This window comes from Sardina pilchardus, chromosome 15 (assembly GCF_963854185.1).
Source record: "Sardina pilchardus chromosome 15, fSarPil1.1, whole genome shotgun sequence".
In the NCBI taxonomy this organism is placed as follows: Eukaryota; Metazoa; Chordata; class Actinopteri; order Clupeiformes; family Clupeidae; genus Sardina; species Sardina pilchardus.
The window spans coordinates 5,807,449-5,831,814 of NC_085008.1; the positions used below are offsets into that span (position 1 = coordinate 5,807,449).

Here is a 24,366-nt window from a genome sequence, read left to right on the forward strand (position 1 = left end):
GCTCATGATTATGTCATACCTGGTACATTTTCAAAAGCGTACAATGTTATATTGAATTGATGCTATATCACATTCAAAAAGGTTGCCAATGAATGGAAAAATATACCTGAACACATTTATAGACTTTATTGGTATCTTACAGTGGAATAGGATAACTTTACAGGAACACAAACAACTAAAGGGTCAGGCCATGGCCATTACAGATATGGCTGATCTTTAGACAATTCCAATTCTTTAATTGGAGCTCCAGGCGTGACTGGCTGCTTTGTAGCCACAGCAGAGGCCTCCCTGCAAAAGTGCAAAAAGAGGAACATAGGAGCCGTTACATAAATTCAATATGATAATAAATTACTTACTTAAAGTAAGTTCAGGAAACTTGAATTGTGCTTAAGAGCAGTGATCGATGATCGACTTCAAACAATATCACAAAAAAAAAAACAGCAAACCACCTTAAGCTGGACAGGCTGTTTTATTTCAGCAGGGATGATATTTCATGGTATTTTTTGGTGAAAACTGTATAAAAGACGATATGAAAACAGTACTATTCACCACTGAAAACAGCACTATTCACCACCTTTATCAGTCACTCACATCATCTCACAGTTGTGGGCCGTGCCAACACATAACACACAACAGATAAAACTTGATCTTGACCATGAATCTTCTTCCGCACCTACAGTTTGAACTCCACAGTCAGACATATTTCTTCTTGTTCTTACATGCGATCTGCCCACCTTACAAGGCATCCGTAAATGCATACGTAAAACATTAATAAATTCTCATCATGGGTATAGTAACTACCGATATTTCTAAATCGATATGTTATGGCCCATCCCTACTTAACACGTATTTAAAAATAAGAAGTACTGACAATGAGCAACCAAGTAAGTTGTACTGAGGCCAATTTATGAAGGATGAGCCAGCTGGTGTCATTTTGGTTGGAATACTGTGGTTAATATTGTAATGTATATCTTCTTCTAGGAGAAAAAAGTGTCTCCTCTCTTAATAGTACCAACAAATCTATTTGTGTAGCTCCAGTTTTGTGATATTTTAACAGTCTAAGCACCAAATCTGAAGTGTGATATGCATGTTCATTGGGTTGTTCTAATCTTATGTGTCTTAATTAGTCATGGGTGTGTTTTGGTATATCTTTCATTCCCTTTAAGAGCAAGGAGTGCAACATTAAACAGCGTGTTTTGAGGACAAGCGAATGCATCTCTTTAGAAGGAATCGGCACGCCAGACTGATAACAGGATTACACTAAAGTTGCTATACTAAAACGTGCGTGTGACAAGCAGAGTAAAAGTCCCGATAAGAACCACTACTGGCTACTGAAAAATGTAAGACTAATTTATCAAATGTTAAACTGTTAAGCGTTTGGTTTAAAAATCCATCACTGCCTTGCGTCATGTTTGGTGCCACAATGCACCGGGTGTAAGATAGGGCCAAAAGGGTTACGATATGGCATAGGTGGAGATCAGTCGTAAACAAAGAAGTGTGTTCTTGGTTCAGAGATATAAAAAGTTGAAAGAATTTGAATCACATAGTGGGAGCATCCTGCTATACAACTTAATCACTGAGAACTACCATCACACATCATCATTTGCCAGAAGGCAAGCATAGTTACACACTTACGTGCCAGCTGCCAGTGCTGTATGTGGGGACATCACAACAGTAGGAGGAAGTGCCTCCCTGCGTCCATCTCTGCTACAATAGTAGTTGAATGCAAACTTATGGCTGGGGCCTACTGGCAGCTTGGGTGGTGGCTGAGTCCTGCAAAATATATGGTATTTATTTGTCAGTCAGCTCTTGGTTGCTTGCAACCTGCATAACTAATGATTAATGATTACAGCTGTTTGCCTACCACTGACACAATGATGACTTGAATGTTATCAACCCATAACCTTAGAGCCATAACGTTAGTGAAGTATGTGTGTGAGGGAAGTATTTGCACAAGGATGCTTTAGGAACCTACCTCTTCGCAATTTCACCGTAACGCAGCTGGAGCTTTCCTTGGAGGTCATGCTGTTGAAAGGATAGGATACACTTAGCATATAAGCACTTAGCATGTCAACTCTGAGTTGCAATACAAGGTGTTACAGTAAAAGTACTGTGTTTCAGAGTTAAGAACTGTGACAGACCCACGAGAAACGACAGGCCCATTCACACATTGGCTGATTAGCACTGTAGCCTATTCCATTCCAGTGAATAGAACACAGCAAGCTAAGGAATACTTAGCTGCTACAAAAGTATGACAATATATTAATCTACTAACCTCCACAAAGACACTCTATGGTGAGAAATTCAACAAGTGCAACTTACCCCCGCCAACCAGTTCCTAAGTCTCTGAATTATTCTAGTGTTCTGCGCCATTGCTGTAGGTGAAGGACAGCGTACAGTGAACTGAATATTATTCGACGGTCTGGTCTAAGATCAGGATGAAGCTTCAGTAATATATTGAAGTACACACGAACAACCACAAAGACTGATCCCAGTACAGGCCACAGACAGCAAACAGTCAACCTCCTTGTAGAAGAGTCAACAACTGCGCACGCGTGTTATTACGGAAAGGGAAATAGACCAATGGAATTATGGGAAATATATATTAAAATCTATATATTATCAAAACAACATAATAAATCAAGAAAGCAGTCAAAGGAGACCAGTTTTATACCATTTTCATTAATTAAAAAATGTTAAAATATAATTATAACACAGGTTTACTGAGCCTATATAAACCTTGCGACGTATCACGTGACCCTCTTTCTCTCTCGCTACGCCAACATGGATGCCAGTCGCGTGCAACCGATAAAACTCGCAAGAGTAAGTATTCATTGTAAATTTGATTTATTTTTGGTGTAATATCGTAGTGGGAACTAACATTGAACTCGTATGTAAACTTTCTAAGATGTTATAAGAAAATTGGCAAGACTGTCTTGAAATTGCTATTGCATTTCGCTGAGCTAACGTTAACCATGCAGTGTGACAAGAAAACACGTTGTGCCGTGGGCTCGACAAATTTCAATGTAACGTTGTAACATTTTTAAGAAAGAAATATAACCAGATAGTTCTGGCGAGTATGTTTGTATCCAGTGTCTTCACGTTTAAGGAATGCAATTCTGGTTATTGAAGGTAGTTCTTTGAAACTGAACTGTAACGTTAGCATTCCTACAGGCTAATTGACCAGCTAAGCTAATGGCTAGTTGGCCTCAGTTCTATGGACCAAGACTAATATGGATATAGACGCTCAAGGTGTCTTACGGATCCTGGAGCCCAAATGCTATTATGTATTGTATTCTATTTCTATTAATTATATCGGAATTGGGTGTGGTCTGCTTATTGTGAGTTAATTTAAGTCAGATAATTACAGTACATATATTCAGGAACGATGGAAAACATACTGAGTCCAAGAAATAGGCCCTCAGGTTGAAGTATGGACTTGAACTGGATCAGAGCAAATGTTATGTCCTTATTGTTATGGTTGAAATTTCCTCAGGTAACCAAGGTTCTGGGAAGAACTGGTTCCCAGGGACAGTGTACCCAGGTAAGAGTTGTGATCACATTAATATATTAAGTTTGCTATAGAAATACTATAGCGGCTAGAGGATATTATAGAGGTAGATCTATTGCAGAACAAAACAGAGGTCCGTGATGTCCTGTAATACCTCTATAATATCCTCTTGCCGCTATAGTATTTCTATAGCAATCTTGTAGTACTTCTGTAGTATGTCCCAATTTACTATAGTATTAAGATTCCTACAATATTTAGTCCCAAAATACTATAAGATTCTTATAGTACTTTTTCGTAAGGGTAAGAATGCTAGTGATGACTTGGAAACAATATTAAAATGTTTGGGATGTTTTTACTGCAGCTGAAAAATGCATATATTTCTATTGATTATTCTTAAGGTGCGGGTCGAGTTCATGGATGACAGCAACCGATCAATCATCCGCAACGTCAAGGGCCCAGTCAGAGAGGGTGACGTGCTGACCCTCCTTGAATCTGAGAGAGAAGCAAGGAGACTACGATAGAAGGTAAAAGTAAAAGCTTGTCATAAAGTCACTTGTACATTACCTTTACACATTCTGGACAGCAAGACTGGTTGTTGACTAATTTCTCTTAAACCACTTCATGATGTGAAAGAGAAGCCTCTTAACTTTTCAAATTTAGTCATTCCATTTAGATGCTCAGAGGTTTTGAGTATTAACAGGTTTTTATTTGTTTTGTTTCAGCTCCTGTTGGTATGGAGGCGATCTTGCAGTGGAAACGACAAGACTTCCCATGTCAACAAACCATCTGATCTGCACAGTTTGGGAATAAATTGTTGAAAAGAAATTCTGACTGAACATGTTCATTTTCTGTTAAGGCACTGCGTAAACATGAAGTGTTCAGAACAAAATAGGTCTTTTCTCTTTTGAGTTGGATACCCATTAGGTAAATGTGACTCATGCATATGTAATATTCTTAGTTTAGTGATGGGAATACTTCACTAATCCAAAAGCAAGACTGGTCACCAGAGAATGATGGGGAGAAGAATCCTTCAGTTTCAGATACAAACCTAATTCTGAAACAATATCTTGTGCATAGAAAATATGTCAAGCATGGTCGAGGCAATGTGATTGCTTGGGGATGCATTGATGGTGTGTTGGGAAATCTGCAGGATTGAAGCCATGAACCATTTGTTCAAAGAACACTTCTTATGAATAGTAAGATGACTGAAAAACATGAAATTATATGACGTGACGAAAACCTAGTTCACAGCAAGTTCTTATGACTAGGATGTTACGCGATTTGACAAGTTATGGGTTGTCCCCACATTCAACAGGATCGCAGTTTAAAGGGGTCTTGAAGGTTGCTGTAACTATTTTGTGACCCTTTTGTGTTACTTAATTGCTTCAGTATCTAAGTTATGAGGCTTATCTAGGTTTAATCATATATCATATCCCTGTATGCATGATTAATGTTAGTATCTCAATTACTAACAAAGTACTATTAGCACACCCTATGTCGTTTTTAATACAATTGTAGAATAAGATGTATCCATGAAACAGTATACTGTTTTCTGTCTATGATACGGTGTTTTCGTGTACAAATATAAAACCGGGATACTGAAGTGCATTGCTCCAACCATTAAATAAACCAGCTGAATGTAATCAGTACAACTCCTCAACCAGGTAGGTGAGCTCATTAGTGAACACCTGTGTTAAATGCACTGGTAGAAACAATACATGGTTGGACTTTTACTTTCTGAAGCTGGACTTTTACACCTCTGATGTAAATGCAGTCCATGCCATATCCTCAGAGTGGCACTAGTGACCCGTAGCAATGCCAAACTGCAGGAATTGCACTGCCTGGCCAGAAAAGGCATACATTAAAATTTCAAGAGGAAATATTATCTGGACTTACTCGTACATATCACATTTGCTTTGCCGTGTGCTTACAACATTTATTTCTATAGCTAGTTTCAATAATTTCTGGCTCAAAGTTAGGACTTGTGATTTATGTGTTTATGGAATTACATGGTGATGTCTCATACATCAGATGAAAAGCCATCAGATCTCAGGGAAAACCTCTGTGATTTATGACATTACATAGTAAAAAGGTGTCAGATAAAATAACATCAGGCAAAACGGCCTCCAATGAAAAGCGATCAGTCTGGCATCAGATCTCAGGAAAACCTCTCCATGAAACTATGAGAGGCGTGTACAGTAGTTACCATACATGATGAGTACACATCTTTCAAACCCTGACATAATCACTCTGAAATAGTAGAACCAAAGATCCTTCATTACTATCAAGATCATGTATGTCTATGATCAAGATACTGCAACACAATACGTTACTATGGGAGCAAAACGGGACAGTTCCGCTTTAACCCTCTCTGATAGTACATTTAGAGTGATGACCTTTTCCCATTGCTCCAAAGTCTAATCGTTATGCTCCTTAGCAAATTGTACCCTTTCTACTTAGCCTGATTAATACATGTTACACAGCTGTAAAGTTACAATACTAGAAGATCTTGTCACATTGTGAGTGCAAGTGTGTTGAAATCCACTCATACCCACTGTAGGAGCTTGTGGAGGCAGTGTTACAATCTGGGGTGGCTGCTTCCATTTTTCCTTCGTTGATTGAATGGGCACATTCCAGGATGACAATGGCAGGATTCATCTGCCTCAAGTTGTGAAAGAGTAGTTCAGGAAGGAAGAGGAACCATTTTCATAGATGAATTTGCCACCACAGTCCTGACATAAACCCCACTAAAAGTCTCTGGGATGTCGAAGACTACACAGATCGAAAGTTGGATAGTGTCAGAGAAGACAGCTAGTATGTCTTTAATGGAGAGGAATGGAAGTGACCCCAGTCTTTTGAATGGCAGTATATTTTGATGCATATTACAATTTTCATACGTAAATAAATGTTTATTTTTACATAAAATAAAGACAATGCCATATATTGCATAAGAAGTTAGTGCAGTTGCATTACTTTTCTTTTTGGTATGAAAAATTCAGGAGTGTAACAAGAACAAAACGCAAATCCGAGTGTGACCAGATTGACCACAACGGACAAGAGAATGACTTTAGTATCAGCGTGGTTAGTAGTGAATACTCTTACAACAGTTTATAGCTGATATTCTGTTTAGGTTGTAGTGCATAGATACACATCATAGTATAAATATATATATATATTTATATGTATTTTATAGACAGTGACAGTTTTCCAGTCGAGCAGGCCTGTACTAAACAAGCCAGAGTCCAGTTCTCTTCCGTCTTCAGCATCACAGGCCATTATTCTGCAGGCCAGGGTTTCTGTGGACTAGTTGGGCTTCTGTTGTTGGCTTTGTTCACCCCCTAAGGAGGAGATACATGTCAGATCAAAACAAATAGGCTCAACCTGAAATTACCAGACTTATTTCAGAGCACAAATTCTCTAATATGATCACTCTCAAGACAGAATAGAAACTTGAATTCATAATTCATTTATATTTGCATTTACAGTGTATTCATCATTGTAGAATCTACTTCCTCCATGTTCATAAACACTTAATACCAATAGAACATGTCACATAATAGTTTCATAACCATTCACACTGTTCTACCTCCCTAAAATGGAGTGAATAACGTAGTTCATCATTTTCTCCCAATAAGTAGTCTGTGCACTAGAGGTCACTATGTCCACAATAGAGAGTCCATAGGAGCTCTGGACAAACATCTGCAAAGAGGCACCACACCCTAGCTCTCATACACTAGCACTGGGGGGGAGGTTTGAGTGTGCACACACTCTCTTGATCAGGAAATTGGCTATTCTGAAATCTGTATGGGACGCCGCTATCAGTGACGCACAACTTTGGCAGCCGGCGAGTGCCGTATCCGAGCAGTTGCTTCCGCCTCCAGATCACTTACAGCTGCTTGGGTCTTGGAGTAGTTCATGTGGGCGTAGAGTAGCACTGCTATGTCATTATGGGATGCCTCCAGGGCGATGGAGAGCGCGTTGCTGCCATCCTGCAGAGGGGGGAGTGAGAAAAGGGAGGATCGTTCATTAAGTTAGAAGAAAACAGTGAGGGGGAAAAGACATTACAGTTGAAAAGAGAAGATATTCACTAAGGACACTGCACGACAACACACATCCACTAGGATCACCAGGCGGCACAGAGTGATTTCAGAGACTGGTGTGAGGAGTACCCAACACTGGTACTGGCAGAAAGGGGGAAGGTTGGGAGGGACTCTCCCCACATAGTTTCCCATGCACACCAGCTCGAACCAGCTGTGTGCTGTCAAGCCAAATCCCTGTGAAATGGCAGAAGAGTGGTTTGTCGAAGACGTGAGCATGAGCCTGGCTTTGGCGGTCATGAAAATAAATATGACTGATCGTGATCTTTACCCTTCATAACTTCACTCAACATAGAGTACCCATTGTGGCTCAGTGGCTTTCCCTAAGTGGCTGGTTCATTTTGTGGTTTGTTGTACAGAGGTACATCCGTTTTTCATATACTGTTTGTAATCTGAGTTTGCTATAAAACCATTCTGAATGGCTTTGGGGAATCAGTGAGCTTCAGATGGTAAATCCCATCATGTCACTGGGAAAAAATACAAATGAGATCTTTCTGTTTATTTTATTTTCATGTGGCTGTTATTCTTTCCACAGTCCAAACAGAAAGTGCGGCAAACCTAATACAGAACTTCCGTTGCAGGCAATACCCCCAACAGAAAATATTTGCTATGGTGTGCAAAAGATGATGTCATTGTTGGTCCAATTCCTGGCAAATGAATGTTTGATGGAAAAGGAGTGCCACTGTTCCATCCCGGTCACATAGCAATGCACTACGGTGAGGACCTTAACGCTGTCCAGCAGAAAGTAACCACTAGACTACTAATGCTTTTTCATCACTGTAATGAGATATCCTGTGGTTTCAGTTATTTTCTTACTATATTCTACCACAGAGGCTGCATGAATCTTACTAGAACCTGCCACAGCATAAAAATCTGTTTTTTTATTTTTATTGCAGACCCTAAAAATTCAGGCATGTGACACATCAGAGCATTTGTAATTTATAGTGTGCCAATAATAATAATAATGAGGGAATGACCAGGGACTCATTCTGTAGTGCAATGCAAAGTTGACTGTGATATAATGGAAACTGCACCAATTCTTTACTTGCATTTCAAAGGGAAAGGAATTCATCTAAAAAAGTGCCCGAGCTGGCCCTTGAATGCAATCTATGGAAGAGCATTCGGATCACTTAAAATGTGTGTGTTTTTTTGTTTTGTTTTGTTTTGTTTTGTTCTGTAAGAAACTGTAGAAAAATACATTCCTCCATAGGTGGGCACTCCAAAGGTGGCCCTAATACTCGTCCATACTCTTCCCACTCTTATATCACAGTGAGAAACTTGTGTTGCCCTGTGATGCTTGATCTTAGTTTATAATGTAATTTCTCGCCACTAAATTAGCACACAGGGTATGTATATATAAACGCTTCATGCTATGTGCTATTTACGGGCAGACCGTGTGAGTAGAGGACGAGTCGAGCACTCACGTTATCCACCACAGAAATGTCACAGTCCGTCTGGTCCAGAAGCAGAGCGACGATCTCGGCCCGGCCATGTTCACTGGCGCACATGAGGGCGGTGGATCCCTCGTCGTCCTGCACGTTCACACTGGCGCCACACTCCAGCAGTGCACGCACCATCTCCTGCCGCCCGTGGCTGACCGCCAGCATCAGCGCAGTCTGACCAGCCTGAACGCGCCACAAAGCAAGAAGAGCACATTGAAATGACCCGCAGTGATTACAGCGAGAGATCCCATGATGCGGTCAAATGAACTAACTGGCATAATTATCACCTTTAAGCCATTTAGGCAGTTCTGTACTCATGCTTCTCATCAAAATCATATGTTCATTTATCCCTGACACACACAACTGACTCACTTCTTTGTTTGAGTTTGAGTTGATATGTGTGAATATGTGTTTTACATACTGCAAGGTAGCTTGTGAACTTGTGGCCTTCACAAACTCTAATTTGCTCACCAAAAAAAAAGTGTACTGTAATTCGTAACAAGGTAAGGGATGAATAAAGCCTCCTTTACAGGAAAACCTGTTGACAACCACATGATGAAAAAAAATACTCAATAGAGCCCCTTTTACAAAAGGTCATTTTGGTTTAGAGAATGAAGACAGAGAAGGTAATCAGTCGTAAAATCTCTGTATGACATCCAACACACAAGCATGTGATGTGAATCAGCAGATGATTCGATCCAACAAGTTCATTGGCCAAGGCCTTTGATAATGACTTGATCAAGGTTTCCCAGAGCATTTCGTTACAATAGCCCATTCCTTTCCCAAATATGACCCCAAATTTACCTTTTCTACCATTAAAATAAAATTCAATCTGGGACCCAATCTTTTTCACTGTGATTATGTTAATTGTGCCATTTCAATGTAAAACCCAGTCAGCGTGTGTTTCCAAAACAACTACAGCTTCACAATAGCCGCTTGCAATCACGGCAAAAATGCATCTGACTGACTGTGTTTTGTACTTCACCCGTCACCAGCTCTCAAATGGCTGCACCACAGGCTCTATGGGGAGTAATGCGGATCGGCACGTCACCTGGCTGGCTTTGGCATTGACGTTGCCCTGGCTGAAGAGCTTCTTCACCACCTCCATGTCGTCCTCCTCCTTTACGGCAGACAGCGCGGCCAACATGATGGCGGTGTAGCCCGCTTTGTTCTGCTGATCCACACAGCAAACACCTGCACACACAATCACATGGCTTCAATAAATCTCCTCTGATATTCCCATAACTGTAATATCATGTCATGTTTAACACTGCAGGTAATAAGAGGAATCCTTTACATAATGTAATCAAGTCTAAACAAGGTCAAGTCGTATCAAGGATAATAAGGCCAAATTACAATAAATGCATGATGTAACTATTACATATGTATAACATGCTATCTTCAGACACTTTACAGGGGAGCTACACCAGACGCATAACTGAGGCGTTCCGTTCGCGAAGTATATGCTGCAGCAGTTAATAATCACCATAATCAATGGAAGTAGCTACACCAGACGTGACAAAAAAAAATAGACCCATCTTCTAAAATGGATTTTCCGCGTCGCGAACCGAACGCCTCAGTTCTGGTGTAGCTCCCCTGTAAGAGTGCACCAAGTGGAATGGAAGTCACCCCTCCCACACTGACCTGTGTCCAGCAACAGGCCCACCACACTGAAGTTGGAGTGTGACACGCTGTAGTGCAGGGCCGTGTTGCCGTTGCCGTCCGTCATGTTGACCACGTGCTCCAGCAGCACGGGGGACACCTCAGAGAAGGCCATGAGGTAGTTGGAGACCCGCGTGGGCTGCGCCGTCTTCGCACTGGACACTCGGAACCACTCCAGCTGCACTGTGTGAGTGCTGGACAGCTGCAGGACACAAGCAGAGAGAGAGAGATGAGAAGAGCAAGAAGTCAATAAGAATACCACAGATGCAAATTAGCTGTATAGCTAACTCTGCTACAGGAATTGTTCTCTACTGTACATGGCCCCTGTCAAATAAATGGTTAAAATAACGAATATGCGAGAAAACGCATAGAGCACAGAGGGAAAATAATCTGGTATCCAAGAACGTTGTTCTTCACATAAAGTCTGTACAGTCAACCATAAACATGTCGACCTGCTGTGGCTCCTTGGCAGGCCTGTATCTGATGGATGGGTCACAGTTAAAGTAAAGTCAGATGAAGTATAGCCTCTCACCACTTCTTTGCTTTTCATAGCTTTAGCATCATCGTTGAGGTGATTCTTCAGAATGAGACAAGCTTCTCGCATCTTCATAGTCAGTTCAAACCTGTGACAGAAAAACATAATGGCCATCACAGTGTTGCTGTAAACAAACAGACAGACAGACACATCAGGATAAGAGTGTGCCGGGTGCAGCGGCATTCTGCTTGGGTCAGCATGTGGAGTCAGCAGGCCCGTCGGTCAGCCTTACTTCTCCTTGACCGTCTCCTGCTGTCCCCCCGAGCCGGTCGGCCCCTCGTCGCTGTCGCTCTCGTCCAGGTTGATGTTCCTCTCCTCGTCCGAGGTCTCCTGAAGTGCGGCCTCCTCTTCCCCGCTGCTCGAGCAATCCTCCGCTCCGCTCCCGTCGGACGAACTCCCGTCCTCATCATCCTCGTCTTCCTCATCCTCCTCACTTGACGTTGACTCATATCTTTGAAGAGAGCACAGTTACTTTTTTTGTAACATTCTGATGCTAATTTAAAAATGAGAGAATTTACTTAAATCTAATCCACATGAAACAATGATAGTCATAGCCTGGTTTTCCCCACAATGTCAGTTGAAACAAAGAGGCTAGTCTCATCAAGCTGGACCAGCACAGTAGCCTGTGTTTGGCTAACGCTAACCTAAGCATTTTCCCCATTCTCAGACCATTATGAAATGCATAATGAAAAGATTCATTCATTCAAGACTCAAAGATGCTTAAACTGGCTAAATTAATCGGCACAAATATTTCAAACAGCCTCATTTAGCAGACACTTTTATAGCTGTTGGTCTTAAAACTCACAGTAAAGTCATAGCACTGTGATAACATAGTCCCCATGAAGAGTAGGATGAAAACACCGTCCTCAGTTTGCTCAAAAGTTGATGAAACATTCAACAGGGAAAATATGAACTATGATCCATAACATGTCAAGATGATACTACACAGAAGTCAAGATGAGAGGCGTGTGCTGCTAATGGTGTGTGAAAGTAACGCTTGTTTACACTGAAGGCTTTCACAGCTGTGGCATGTCAGAAAGCGTTTGTCAGCCGAAGCCAGCTGTTCACCCTCCATCCGTGTGCGTTTGATGGGAAGGTTTGATCTCGCTGGCCACATCAAAACAAGATGATGAAGGATTCCTTCAGCTCTACGGTGAAAATCTCCACTTCTGCTGCTCTTGGCTACGGTTGCTCTTATTGTACTCTCACTTTGTGGTTTTCTCTCCCCCACTGACAGCTGCAGACAGCCTTCACCGCAACACTCCTCTCCTACTTGTGGCAGGCACTTTCTGTTATCTCATCTCTGGAGTCACTCTTTTGACTATCTTAGAGCAGAAAACAACAACCTAGTGGAAGGTTTGACAACGGATTTGACCATTTTGACCCCAAACACTATCAGTTCCTACAACCTACTGTTACTGGTACTGTTACTGGTACTATTCATTCTTGGAGCAGTTGAGGTGTCAAATGAATGACATTATTTGTCAGTCACACTGAAATAAAATGGCAGCCAAGTGAAAAGCCGTTACATAATTCTGAGATTGCTGTTTAGCAGTGCTAGCCTAGACCTCTGTTTTGATTGTGTGCATCAGTCTAGTCTATTATTAACTGAGCGTAATCTCCACTGACAGCACTGCTGAGGTGCGCTAAAGTCAGCCCAGGGCATCATATCCTGAGTGGTGTGTGCCCATTCTGGTTCTCACCCTCCGTTCAGAATGCCCACAAACTGCAGGCTCTTCTTCCCCGTGCTGCGGGTCTCGCTCGAGCTACTCCCATCCTTCCTCTTCATGATAGATTTGAGAGTGCCTGGGACCACCAATGACAAAAGGACATTCGTTCATGCACACACACACACACACACACACACACACACACACACACACACACACACACACACACACACACACACACACACACACACACACACACACACACACACACACACACACACACACACACACACACACACACACACACACACACACACACACACACACACACACACACACACACACACACACACACACACACACACACACACACACACACACACACACACACACACACACACATTAATGACCAATCCCATAGAGCCTTGTGCAGCTGTTCATGCAAAATAAGAATCTTTGAATGGTATTTGAGTTCTAAGCCTGACATGTAAGCAGACACACCTCAGATAATGAAGCAGTTTGAATATATATATAAGAAAAGAATGACTAGCTTGTAAAAGCATGGGTGTGGACCCACTCATGAATGAGTAATATTTGGTTGCTCAGATAAAAGCTTTCAAACTACAGACGGCTAATTCTTCAATTACACGCAAATAGTGTACAAGTCATCCTAGCCATTCTGGTGTCATCTTGGCACACATGAAAACTCCACACAGTATGTGGCCAACTTTTACAATGAACCCTGGAAAACTGACATCCTAAATTTCCTCTAGACGAACACATGACTAAGCGGCTGTCCACTCCTGAGAAACTCACCCACAGGGCTGGGAGCGGCCGGCACAGCGTCCACTTCCTCGGCCACTCTCCTCTCTGCCTCGCTGACGCCCAGGCCCTCGGCGATGGCCACCTGTCTCCTCTTTTGGGGCTCCTCCTTCCGCTTCTCCTCGCCCTCCTCTGGACTCGGACTCTCCCACTGGCATCCAGTGCTCACCATCTCCGCCTTAGCCACCTCCTCCTTCACCTCCTTAACCTCTACCACCTCCTCCTCCTCCACCTTCACCTCCTCCTCAGTCTGAACGCTCTGGTGAGTGTGCGCGGGGGGTCCCTCCCCCCCCACGCCTGCCTCGGCCACCTCCGGGCGGCAGCTCACCCCGACGCTGAGCAGCGTCTTCGGGGGCTCGGCGGGCGGCGCGTCGGTGCCGGCGTGGGCGGTCTGCGGCCGTGCCTGGACGCCGCGCTCCAGCGTGACCCGCGAGAGGCGCTCGCGTTCGCCGGCGCGCAACGCCTCCAGCTCCCGGTCGGCCAGGCTCAGCCGCTCCTCCAGCACGCGCAGCGACTCCTGCTGGAGCTTGACCGTGTCCTGCAGGGTGTCCATCTCGCGCTCCGCCTCGCTGCTCAGCCCCAGCAGGGACTCCATCACCCACACCGACGCCTCCTCGGTGGCCGGCGACGCTTGGACCCCTTCGTCGCGCGTGGCGCTCAGTGGCGGTGTTCCCACGCCCTTGTCGGTGACCTCGCACCTGGCGTCCACCGCCACGTCTTTCACGGCCTGTCTGTAATAAAACACGCCCTCGCTCAGGGGCACGTCACTGCCCACGGCCACCGACACCGTCTGCACGGGCACGGGAACGGGAACGGACGCTGTTTTCTCCGGCGTCGGCTGCCGGCCCGCCTCCTCCTTGCTGGCCTTCTCGATGGCTTTGCGGAGCTCGGACACCTTGGAGGGCCGGCCGTGGGTCGGCGAGAGCGGCGGGAGTCCTTGGTCCGGCGCGGCGGCTGTGGCGGAAGAGGCCTCGGCGGGAGCGGTCTGCACGGCGGCCGCTGCTGTGGTGGTAGTGACCGGGGCCTCGCTCTTCTTCCGGAGCGCCTGCAGCAGCTGGTCCTTCTCGGCGCGCAGCTTGGCCACCTCGCGCTCCAGCGCGGGCACCCCCTTCACCCGCTCCTCCATCTCCTTGAGCTGCCGCAGGGCCGCCGCCATCTGCTCGCGCACCGTCTGCAGCTGGAGGGGGGGCACGGGGCCCGAGGACGAGGCCGCCGCGGAGGCCGGGGTGCTGCGGCCGGAGGTGTGAGGGCTGGCGCGCGGCCAGCCGCTGGGGCACGGGCTCGGCGAGGCCGAGGAGAAGGGGTTCTGCTGGACGCCGCCGCCGTCCGATGACGGGGCCGACGAGGCCGGAGGGGGTACAGTCGGCGTGGCCGTCTGGGAGCCCAGGGAGCTGGACGAGCCGGCCCAGCCTGCCTCTCTCGGGGTCCCCTTCGGGGGGTCGGCCAGCTGGAGGACCCTGGCGCCGTTGTGGAGCTGGCTCTGCTCCTGCTGCAGCCGCAGGCTGGTCTCCAGGAGGGTGCGCTCCACGCGGGGGTTGCGGGTGGGGGGCGGAGGGGGCACCTTGGCGCCGGCCGACAGCGGCGGGCAGAGGAGCGACACGGGCGAGAGGACGTGCGACAAGGACTCGGCCGGCGCCGAGCCGATGCGGTTGCGCGGCGGAGGGGGCGGCGGCACGCGGCCGCTGCAGTCGTCGCTGGCCGAGGACGACAGCGACTCGGTGGACGTCCAGCCGCTGGCGCGACCCCCGACCCCGGGGCTGCGCTGGGAGAGCTTCCCGGCGCGCGGCCCTCCGCGCCGGCCACTCACGGGCGTCCGCCGAAAGCTGTGGCCGCTCTCGATCTCCTCCACATACTTGAGGAAGTCCAAGTCCAGCTGGAAGCCATACGGCGTCTGGACGGAGTAGGAGCCGGCCTGGTCACTCTCCTCCTGGGACCCATACAGAAAAGGTGCACCCAGATCTACAGGGGAGAAGGAGTTGGGGTCAGCACAACTCATAAGCAACACGCCAGTAATATCCCCTGTGGTCCAATATGGAAAAGAGCTATAACAGTGGACTTTAACCCCACTCCCCAAGGCCACCTAGCAGGGCCAAATTCAGTCCAGCTCTGCACTCGGTGCTTCCAGATGTAGTGAGTGGAAAAATCTGTTTTCTCTGGAACTCTGTATGAAACTGCTGTGACACTCCAACTGGATGTATTAACTAGAGCAGAACTAGAATCATAACAGAATCACAATAGCCCTTCAGCTACATACTGAATCAGACACTTTAAACATGTAATAACACATATTAGCATTGTGCCAGTGGTCGTCTTACATGACTTTTACAATGTCAAACAACAATTTGACCTTTACTGTACTAAATGAAATCCTGGTAAGTACATGACATAGTTATCATAAGGTAGTTAGATACACTCACCAGGCAGCTTTGAGTTGACCTGCACAGACTGAGTCATCTTGGCCTGACAGGGTCCTCCACTGCAGCCTCAGGAGTCAACTCACCACCTGCACACAGGGAGACAAGTCCAAGACGACGTGCACTCGTGAGATGGGACTTTCCACTCAACATTCCCAGAGCTCAGAGAGAGCACAAAGCCTGCAATAAGCTGCTCACATGTGGAGCAACACATATATTTTTGTGCCCTTATGTGAGGAGTGATCCGATGACAGAGCGCGAGGGAACGCATCCATTTCCTTGGTGGTCGTCTTGTTTTTGGATGGGATTCAAGGGGATTAACCATGACATCACATACATGTCCTGTGTGCGCTTGAACGCTCCACAGAGGACAAAGAGCAGCCGCAGTCCCACGGAAAACAAGACAAGGAAATGAGGCATCAAAACAAGCACGCTCCACAATATGGACCCCATCCTACAGCCGTTCCAAAACAGATATCCGTTTCTGTGTCATCAGGCCAGGTCATACCCTATATCTTTTTTTTTTTTTTTTTTTTAAAGCTCCATGAAAGGGGCAAAAAAAGAGAGAGACAGAGAGAGCATGAAAGAGAAAGACTAATAGACACATATGGAGTTATGAAGATCTGTTTTCACAGAGCCTTGGGCACATTCCATCCTTCTCCTCTCGTGAATATCCTACTAGCATGACCAGACAAGGACTTGCTTATGATTCAGTGGAAGTGTCTAACAAAGCAACATCTAACTCCTGTCAGCAAGTCCTGCACTCAATACCTTGAATACACAGACTGTCAAGGAAAAGAGAAAGAAAAAAAAACAAACAAGGGAAGGAATTTGGACAGATCTCAGATCAGATTATCAATGCTAAAGGAAGACGTCCATCTTATAAACCCCACCACCTTACCCCCACTCACTCCCCCGACTGCTTCCCCAAAAACTGCTCCAGGCTGCATTGCTCACCATCATTCCCCCTGTCACAGACAGATGCAAACCAAACCACTGACCTGCGCTGGCCGTCAGATATGCAGAGCTCAGGGCAGAGTGATCGGGGGGCCTGGCAAGTGTCAGGGCCTGCCAGAGAGTGAACAACAGGCCTCACTTCCCGTCGCTAACCCCCTTGGGAGCTAAATATAAAAAGAGGTCCTCCTTCCCAGATCGCAGCCACAGCTCCGGGTGGTAAACGTCGCTCACCACATGGGCGCCAACAACTTTTTGGGACCCGGCCCAAGCATACCCTTCCAGCAGCCTCCGGTTTCCCAACACCCGCTTTACAGCTCACACCTTTGATTAGAGGAGAGGGAGCAGCAGCAAGTCGCACATCCCTCCTCTCCCTCTTTAACACCACAGAGGCGCAGAGTATAGGGAGGTGGGGGGGGGGGGTGTGCGAGGGGAGAGGAGCGGGGGTTTCGGGGGAGAGAAAATGAAAACATAGGCTCAATGTTTTTTCCAGAACCTGATGACAAGCACCAAATTACAGGGAGGCAGGGAGTGAGAGGTGGGAGTGTGTGTATGGGGGGGGGGGGGGTACATTCCTCTGTGCCCCTTCTACTTGTACTTAGCAGAGCCACAGGGATGCGAGGAGCACAGAAAAAAAACAAACAGACAGCTCTCTGTCGTCCAGCCACGGCATCACAAGTTCTTGTTGTCCCAGGAGGCAGTAGCTAGTAGACGAGTGGGGGGGGGGGGGGCTTCCCTCTTTACTTCTGTTAACAAGACAATTTATTTCCCAAAATTCAATTAGCCTACTAAGCGTCTTTTTCTTTCATTGACTGATCACGGCAGTCTCCGGTTTAATAAAAGTCTGGAGTCTGGGGACTGGGTCGGCCGAGCGGGTCTGTCTGTCGTCAGGAGGCAGTTCTGTCCAGCCGCTGGCTTGGAGCGATAGCCATGTTTTGGAAATAGGACCTCCATCCTCCACCTCCCATTTCCCTTCAAGGGAAACAGAGGGGGTCCATGATTCACAACGCAGACGACACCCCATTCACAGGTTACTGAGGGTCAATCTGCACCGAGTTGCATTGCAATTGCAACACATTGCAAATCTCCCCAAACATCCCCCTCCCCCTGCCTTGCATGGCTGTAAAAGCAGTCATGGCGTGAGGCATGTTGTTTGCACAAGTCCTCCACCAGTAAACTGGCAAACTAGCAAAACAAAAACTTGGGGACGAAAGCAAAGACACGTTCGTCTAAGCCAACAGAAGAAAGACAGCCAGTCTGAACATGTCAGGACTCAGGAGTCCAGCTTGTGTGTGTGTGTGTGTGTGTGTGTGTGTGTGTGTGTGTGTGTGTGTGTGTGTGTGTGCATGTGTGTGTGTGTGTGCGTGTGTGTGTGTCCTGTCCCTCTCTCTCCCCCCAACCAACACACATTCTATCAGCTGGAAGGACAAATCTGTTGTTTCCTGAGGGGAAACCGACTGTGCACAGCCCTGCTCCCCCAGGGAGACCTCCCATTGTCTCGCATTAGGAAGCCCCTGGCCACTCCAGAAGGAAGAAGCCATCACCCCGCCAAAGCTGCTTCCTGCAGCCCGCAGGAAAGGCAACACAAGCGGCCGAAGAGCTGAGCAAACACACTCGCCACCCCCCGCACGTATAAACACTCCCATCAACACACACTCATGCACAAGCACAAAGGCACCAAGTGGGTGAGAAGAAACCACCGGAAAAACGTAGGCCATCTAGATTTATTGATGACCTTACTGCCACAAAAACATCCACAATGCCCATACACACACACACACACACACACACACACACAAAGCCATTTAAAACATAAAATTAGACACTAAGTAAAAGCATAAACTCATACAAACAACTTCATGGACATTTGCTCAGCCACTGAATAAGCATCTGTTCCTGAATGCAAAAAGAAGCCCAACAGCCGAAGAAAAGAATGCGGCAGAAACATCCTTGAAAACAACTTTAAGGACAACTTAAGACAGTCACGATCACATGCATCTGTGCAATTCCCCTGGGTCTCGTCACAACAATGGAACACATTGAGAGGCCTATAATGAGCCTTTATGCCACATCTATGGTTACGCCGTCCACAAGTCCTCTGGAGCCTCCTTGTTTCGGCCGCCCCCCCCCCCCCCACACACACACCCACCTCCTACCCCCGTCCTCTGTCCCCAGTTCAACATGCGACAGTTTGGAGTGAATGAAAGGAGAAGTGTGTGGGGGGGTGGCCATATGCTTCAGTGGTGTCAGAGGCACACGGTTACAAAACGCTCTTTGATATGACTTCCCAGGCATCAGAGGCAGTGACGGGAATCCCAGCAGCCCTCACACTGGGCACGAACATGGAAATGAGCCTGATGAATGAATGCCCCCCCCCCCCCACTCGGTTTCGGGCGAGAACATCGAAATGAAGAGAAGTCGTTCATCAAGTCATTTTAGCTAAGAACTTGAGAGTTCAATCTCAAAGAGCAAAATAGAATCTATTTATTTATTTATTCATTGGTATCACCATGGGCCAGGGTTGTTTTTGTTTAGATAGCACAGAGGCCCGCCAAACAAACAAAAGACAAGAGCAAATCTGCTTCCTGGGGGCAACATGGACTGGTAACTGAGCCAGGAGACTTCTGATTAGCATCCATTTCTCAGCAGGGTGATGATGGGCCCCATAGCTGTCACAACTCCATCAACTGCGATGAGAAAAATTACAGACCCAGGTACAGAATGCATCCTTGGAGAAATGTAACAACCTGATGGTGGACCCCAACAGATGTTTAAGCCATTTAAACACATGGATGGGCCACATGGCTGGCATACCTCTGTTAAAAGTAACCAGTGATCCCCTTACATCTGGATATGTACTTCAAAAAGCAGCAGGGCAGGCACTGCGCATTTCCTGACAAAGGCCTCCATCAAGACAAGCAAGCAAACGCGGAACAAACTGCATACCAGACGAAATATACACAGCGAGCGCCTGTGTCCTGTGTGCTAAAACGTTACACATCAACTCAAGGATCAGCTCATGTTTGATTAGCCCGCCCCTCTGTCAAGATACCAGGTGTCAGCTGTGTGGCCCACCATCTTAATCTCCAATTCCCAACATTTTGTCCAATTCTTAAGTCAGAGGAACGTTCCAGTCAGAGACCACTCTGATTCATTATCCGTCCGCAATGGGAGCCGGAATAGAAATGGCAATGACGACTGTTTGGAGTTATAGAATATTCTTGTGGACTTTTTGGAGTTATATAAATATTCTTGGGGACTTTTCTTTTCTTCCTCTCGACCGTCAGCTGCACTCAACGCCTGATCCAGTTTTATTTTTTATATGCAGACAAAAAAGGAGAAAAGGGCTATTTTAAAAAGCCAACCAGCAGAGCTTTATATGGTTTACAAAAACAGTGACAAGCTGGTAAAAACATCCTCAGAGTCTATGCAAACAGTTACACAGCAGCACACTGAATGGCAAATATGGCTAAAAAAAATAACACTGAAGGTTACCAAGTAGCCAAAGCATCTGAGCTCCATGCTTATACCAAGGAATTCGGGTGAGATAGTATTAAAGTGCACTGAGCGTTTCTAAAAGTAGCCCGACAAGATTGTCTCTTCCTGTGAGAACCAGCTGATTACACTTTAAGGGTACATAAACAGCATCCCGAGGCGAGGATTCAATTAGTAGCTACTCCTTTGTGAGATGTGTTTGGCTGGGCATTCTGGTGTGTGGGTATTTTCGGGTTTATCATCTCTCATTTAGCGAAGGCATTTATCTCCTCTTGTTTCATACACACAGCAGTCATTCCACGGAGTAAAATTAGAGAGTGACGGAGACGGTTTCTATATCAAACGCATCCTGCCACTAAAGATCGCCCCCACCCCCACCACCACATATACACATTACAGCACTTTATTTCAGACAAATGTGTGCTGTCAAAGGTAAATAAAGGAATTGCTTCAACAACTCTCTTCTAAAAAAATATGTACTAGTCAAACAAGCAGATTGTTTTATCACCCAATACAACCACTAGCCTAATCTAGCTGAGAGGACTGTAAAACCTTTACCTCCACATCTGCGCTTTGGACGGGGAGAGAGAGCTGATACCAGTGCATCTGATCCACTTTGAGTGAGTTGACAACAGCTGTGCGAGGCTCAGGAAGTCTACCTGCGTCTGGTCTTCCTGCTGCCCCCCTATTCCCTGGTGTGTGTCTCTCTCTCTGTCTGTCTCTGGAGCAAACCCCCTTACCTAAATATATGTTATCTATTTTTGAATTTACCCAACACGGGTAGCCATACCAATGTCTAAAGTTGCAGTGGCTGACCCCATCCTCCTGGTGATTTCTGTCCATTTGTTGCGTAATTCTCCGCGGCCAGAAAGGTCAGACTTCTTTAGGGCCAGTGCTTTTATACTTTTCTTTGGGGCAACTCTTTTGTCTTTGACCTCGCATTGTTGCTGATCCGCAGCGAGCTGAGAGCGGGGGTCATGGCGACAACCAGATGGAGAGGCAAGAGTTCAAGTGTGATGATGCAATCCTCAAAAGTGCCAAGGAAGAATCAGTGACAGCAGAGATAATACTGCAGAGACAACTTCATCTATGACCATATGTTCTGAGTACATTTGAAACATTTATTCAAGTCTTTTTAAAACTCTACCAGTTTAAAAACCCTACATTTTGAAATGTATTTTTTTAATCTTCAACAAGCGGTCATAAATGCACAGTAGCACACAAGAAGAATAGTCCTGTTTTATTTGCATTTCTTAACTTAATTTTGTTCCTGTGCAAATGCCTATGCACAGATACTTGACCAATACCAAGGAATGCAATCACATGATTGCCATTATCCACCCCCTGCAAAAAACAACAACATCAACAGTAAACATCCAAACCGCTGCAGAGGCCTAACTAAACACAGTCACGCTGGGCCTTAATAGTGGGCAAATGTAATGTGCTCTTTGTTCTAGCCAACAGGTTGTATTACAGTAATGTTCCATATCTTAATCGATACACACTACAATCCATAACATAACTTCTATCCTGTCCACCCGTCTCCGGCTCACTTCAGCTACTGTTGTCTCAAAATGCAGCTCTTACAGTGATAATCTGTGAGCCCCAACAATTACCCTGCACTCCAATAAACAACAAAAATGCCCGTAAATTCCACCCTCTGGTTTAGGGGAAATTTCATTATGTTAACATGCCCCCATTGTTGTTTGTGTGGCACTGTGGTAAAAACCCCTATTCTTTGTTGAGAACTCTTTTCGCCCTCAGTTTTCAGAGATACAGGAACCAAAGAGTCGTGGATAATGTGGAGAAGCTCAAGAGCTAATGAGCCATAAATAGAATCACAAGACAAGAAGCATGTGAATGTTTGGAGAGGGAGTGAAGGTGATGCCCAGATGCTTATGCCCAGACGTGTAAACAACAAGGCAGGCCAGTCAATCTGGGTGAGCTTTTAACACCCCAGTACAAGTTCGTTTGAGGCGTTTGTTTGTTTGTTTGTTTGTGGTTTCTTGTGAGGAGGACTTTCTGAAGATATGACTTCAGCACAGGAAATCAGAAAAAAGGGAAAGTGAGTGCATAAAGGAGATAACAGAATTAGCCAATTCCGGAAGGCAAATCAAATTCCAGAAATGTTGTCAGGCAATCCCGATTGAACAATGCCACTGCACAGCGCACATTGCAACTGAAGTTTACTGTTATATTATTGTATAATGATAATTTCTTTGAGAAAGTTTTGCTCTTGATCATAATCCGAGTTGAAGGCAATTCTTCCTCGTGGAATGGGGGAGGGGCTTGGAGAAGGTGACTTGGCCAGGTAGACTATTGATCTTTTTGCATGGATGTGTCCACTGAAGCTGTTTTTGCTTTCACTTTGAATTAAAGTATTCATGGTGAAATCACTGGTTGACAAAAGACTGCGCAATTTGAGTAATGGAAATAACATACAGTAGGTTTAAATAGGAGAGACGCTATTCCCAGAAGAACACTGACTAATCCGTGTTCGATCTCTTGCAGGATGCAAAATGTGCGCTACGTGGATGTAGGCTATCACATCATAGTAGATCTCAAAATGACAAACAGAAATGTGTCCAAGATAGTCTGACTAAAATACCAATAAACACATGGGGATTACTTCACAAAACCAAAGAAAATTATCCATTAACAGCAAAGAGATGGCATGAAAGGATTTAAAAACTGAAAACATATTTTATGTCCTTAGGGCGGTATTCTGGAAACTTGCCCGACAGAAAAGTCAAGCCTGCTAATCCTTGTCCAAAGCACAGAACAAACTATCTAGTTATAAGTCAAGATCAAAGTAACAACTGATGTCAGCCATATATTTCTCACTTCATTTTCGATGTGATATTAAGTATTTTAAAGGTGTTGAAATGAAATGAAATTAGTGTCACCCCGCATTTTTCGACATTAGTTTTCAGCAGGCACGCCTTCTTACGCGACAAAGTAATAACCCGATTTACAGCAAACTATTATTTGAAAGACTAAAATAATAAAGAGTAGCCTAACTTTAACTATGTGTCATTTTCTCAATTTGGTTAAGCCTGATGGCTCGGTAGTAACAGATAGCTAAAAACGAAGTGAAGTCCCCATGTCTGAGACTGATTTCAAAAAGCGCAAGATGGATAGGCTAGTCTATGTACATGGTAAGTGATATTGCTGCGTTGCAAGTTTAGTGTCAGTTGTGACAGCTACATTCAATGCACTTCTACCGCAGAATAGTAAGTTAAGTTAACAGATCCAAGTCTTTTACATCGTAAATGCAGGCTAAATTTTTCTGTCGCTAAAACCTGTTATATGTTATCGTTTTCTTATAACCTAATGTAGCCTAGAGCTGCGCAGAACGGTGATCTGACCTTACCTTTGCTGGACTGATGCTGAACTTCAGGACACCAGAAACTTCTTCCACAAGAAAAAAACGTCTTTTAGAGGCAAAAGAGAAGAGAGTGGAAGAAAACACCAACACTGGCGCTTTCTCATTCATCAAACGTATATGATGGTATAACAGACAGTTGGATTATCCAATCAACAAGCGTACGCTGCAACCAATAAATATCGAGAGCTCGAGGAGATGGTCCGCCCATTTAAAGGATTTGTCACTCTCAGATAAAGAAGGTGTCATGCCAAGTAAACAGTGGCAGGGCTTACACTTACCTTTCGTTTTAACCAAATCTGTAGAATAAACTAGCGTTTATCTGAAATGTCACTTTGCTGCCTAATTTCAGATTGCGCAATTAATTGCATATTAAGTA

The 24,366-nt window shown here is 45.3% G+C and overlaps 3 protein-coding genes across 4 annotated transcripts; 1 reads left to right on the plus strand and 2 right to left on the minus strand.

Moving 5' to 3' along the window:
- Positions 1-111: 111 nt before the first annotated feature.
- ndufa7 (NADH:ubiquinone oxidoreductase subunit A7) lies at positions 112-2,503 on the minus strand. The gene is made up of 4 exons (XM_062555877.1): positions 2,323-2,503; positions 1,976-2,025; positions 1,636-1,773; positions 112-288 (listed from the first exon to the last, which is right to left on the minus strand). The coding sequence occupies exons 1-4, from the start codon at positions 2,371-2,373 to the stop codon at positions 198-200; spliced, it is 330 nt and encodes a 109-aa protein (XP_062411861.1). The 5' UTR covers positions 2,374-2,503; the 3' UTR covers positions 112-197.
- A 218-nt stretch (positions 2,504-2,721) lies between these two features.
- Positions 2,722-4,336, plus strand: LOC134101720 (small ribosomal subunit protein eS28). The gene is made up of 4 exons (XM_062555475.1): positions 2,722-2,823; positions 3,497-3,544; positions 3,910-4,035; positions 4,234-4,336. Exons 1-3 carry the CDS (start codon positions 2,785-2,787, stop codon positions 4,030-4,032), a joined length of 210 nt encoding a protein of 69 aa, XP_062411459.1. The 5' UTR covers positions 2,722-2,784; the 3' UTR covers positions 4,033-4,035; positions 4,234-4,336.
- Positions 4,337-6,393: 2,057 nt separating this feature from the next.
- kank3 (KN motif and ankyrin repeat domains 3) lies at positions 6,394-24,103 on the minus strand. Of its 2 annotated transcripts, none has more exons than XM_062555476.1 (11): positions 23,976-24,103; positions 16,157-16,242; positions 13,734-15,698; positions 12,951-13,053; positions 11,480-11,698; positions 11,245-11,335; positions 10,695-10,914; positions 10,102-10,244; positions 9,033-9,233; positions 7,402-7,500; positions 6,394-6,849 (listed from the first exon to the last, which is right to left on the minus strand). In XM_062555476.1, the coding sequence occupies exons 2-11, from the start codon at positions 16,191-16,193 to the stop codon at positions 6,787-6,789; spliced, it is 3,141 nt and encodes a 1,046-aa protein (XP_062411460.1). In that variant the 5' UTR covers positions 16,194-16,242; positions 23,976-24,103; the 3' UTR covers positions 6,394-6,786. The 2 variants fall into 2 exon arrangements, with proteins under 2 accessions (XP_062411460.1, XP_062411461.1); XM_062555477.1 differs by lacking the exon at positions 23,976-24,103 and adding an exon at positions 21,161-21,302.
- Positions 24,104-24,366: the final 263 nt, after the last annotated feature.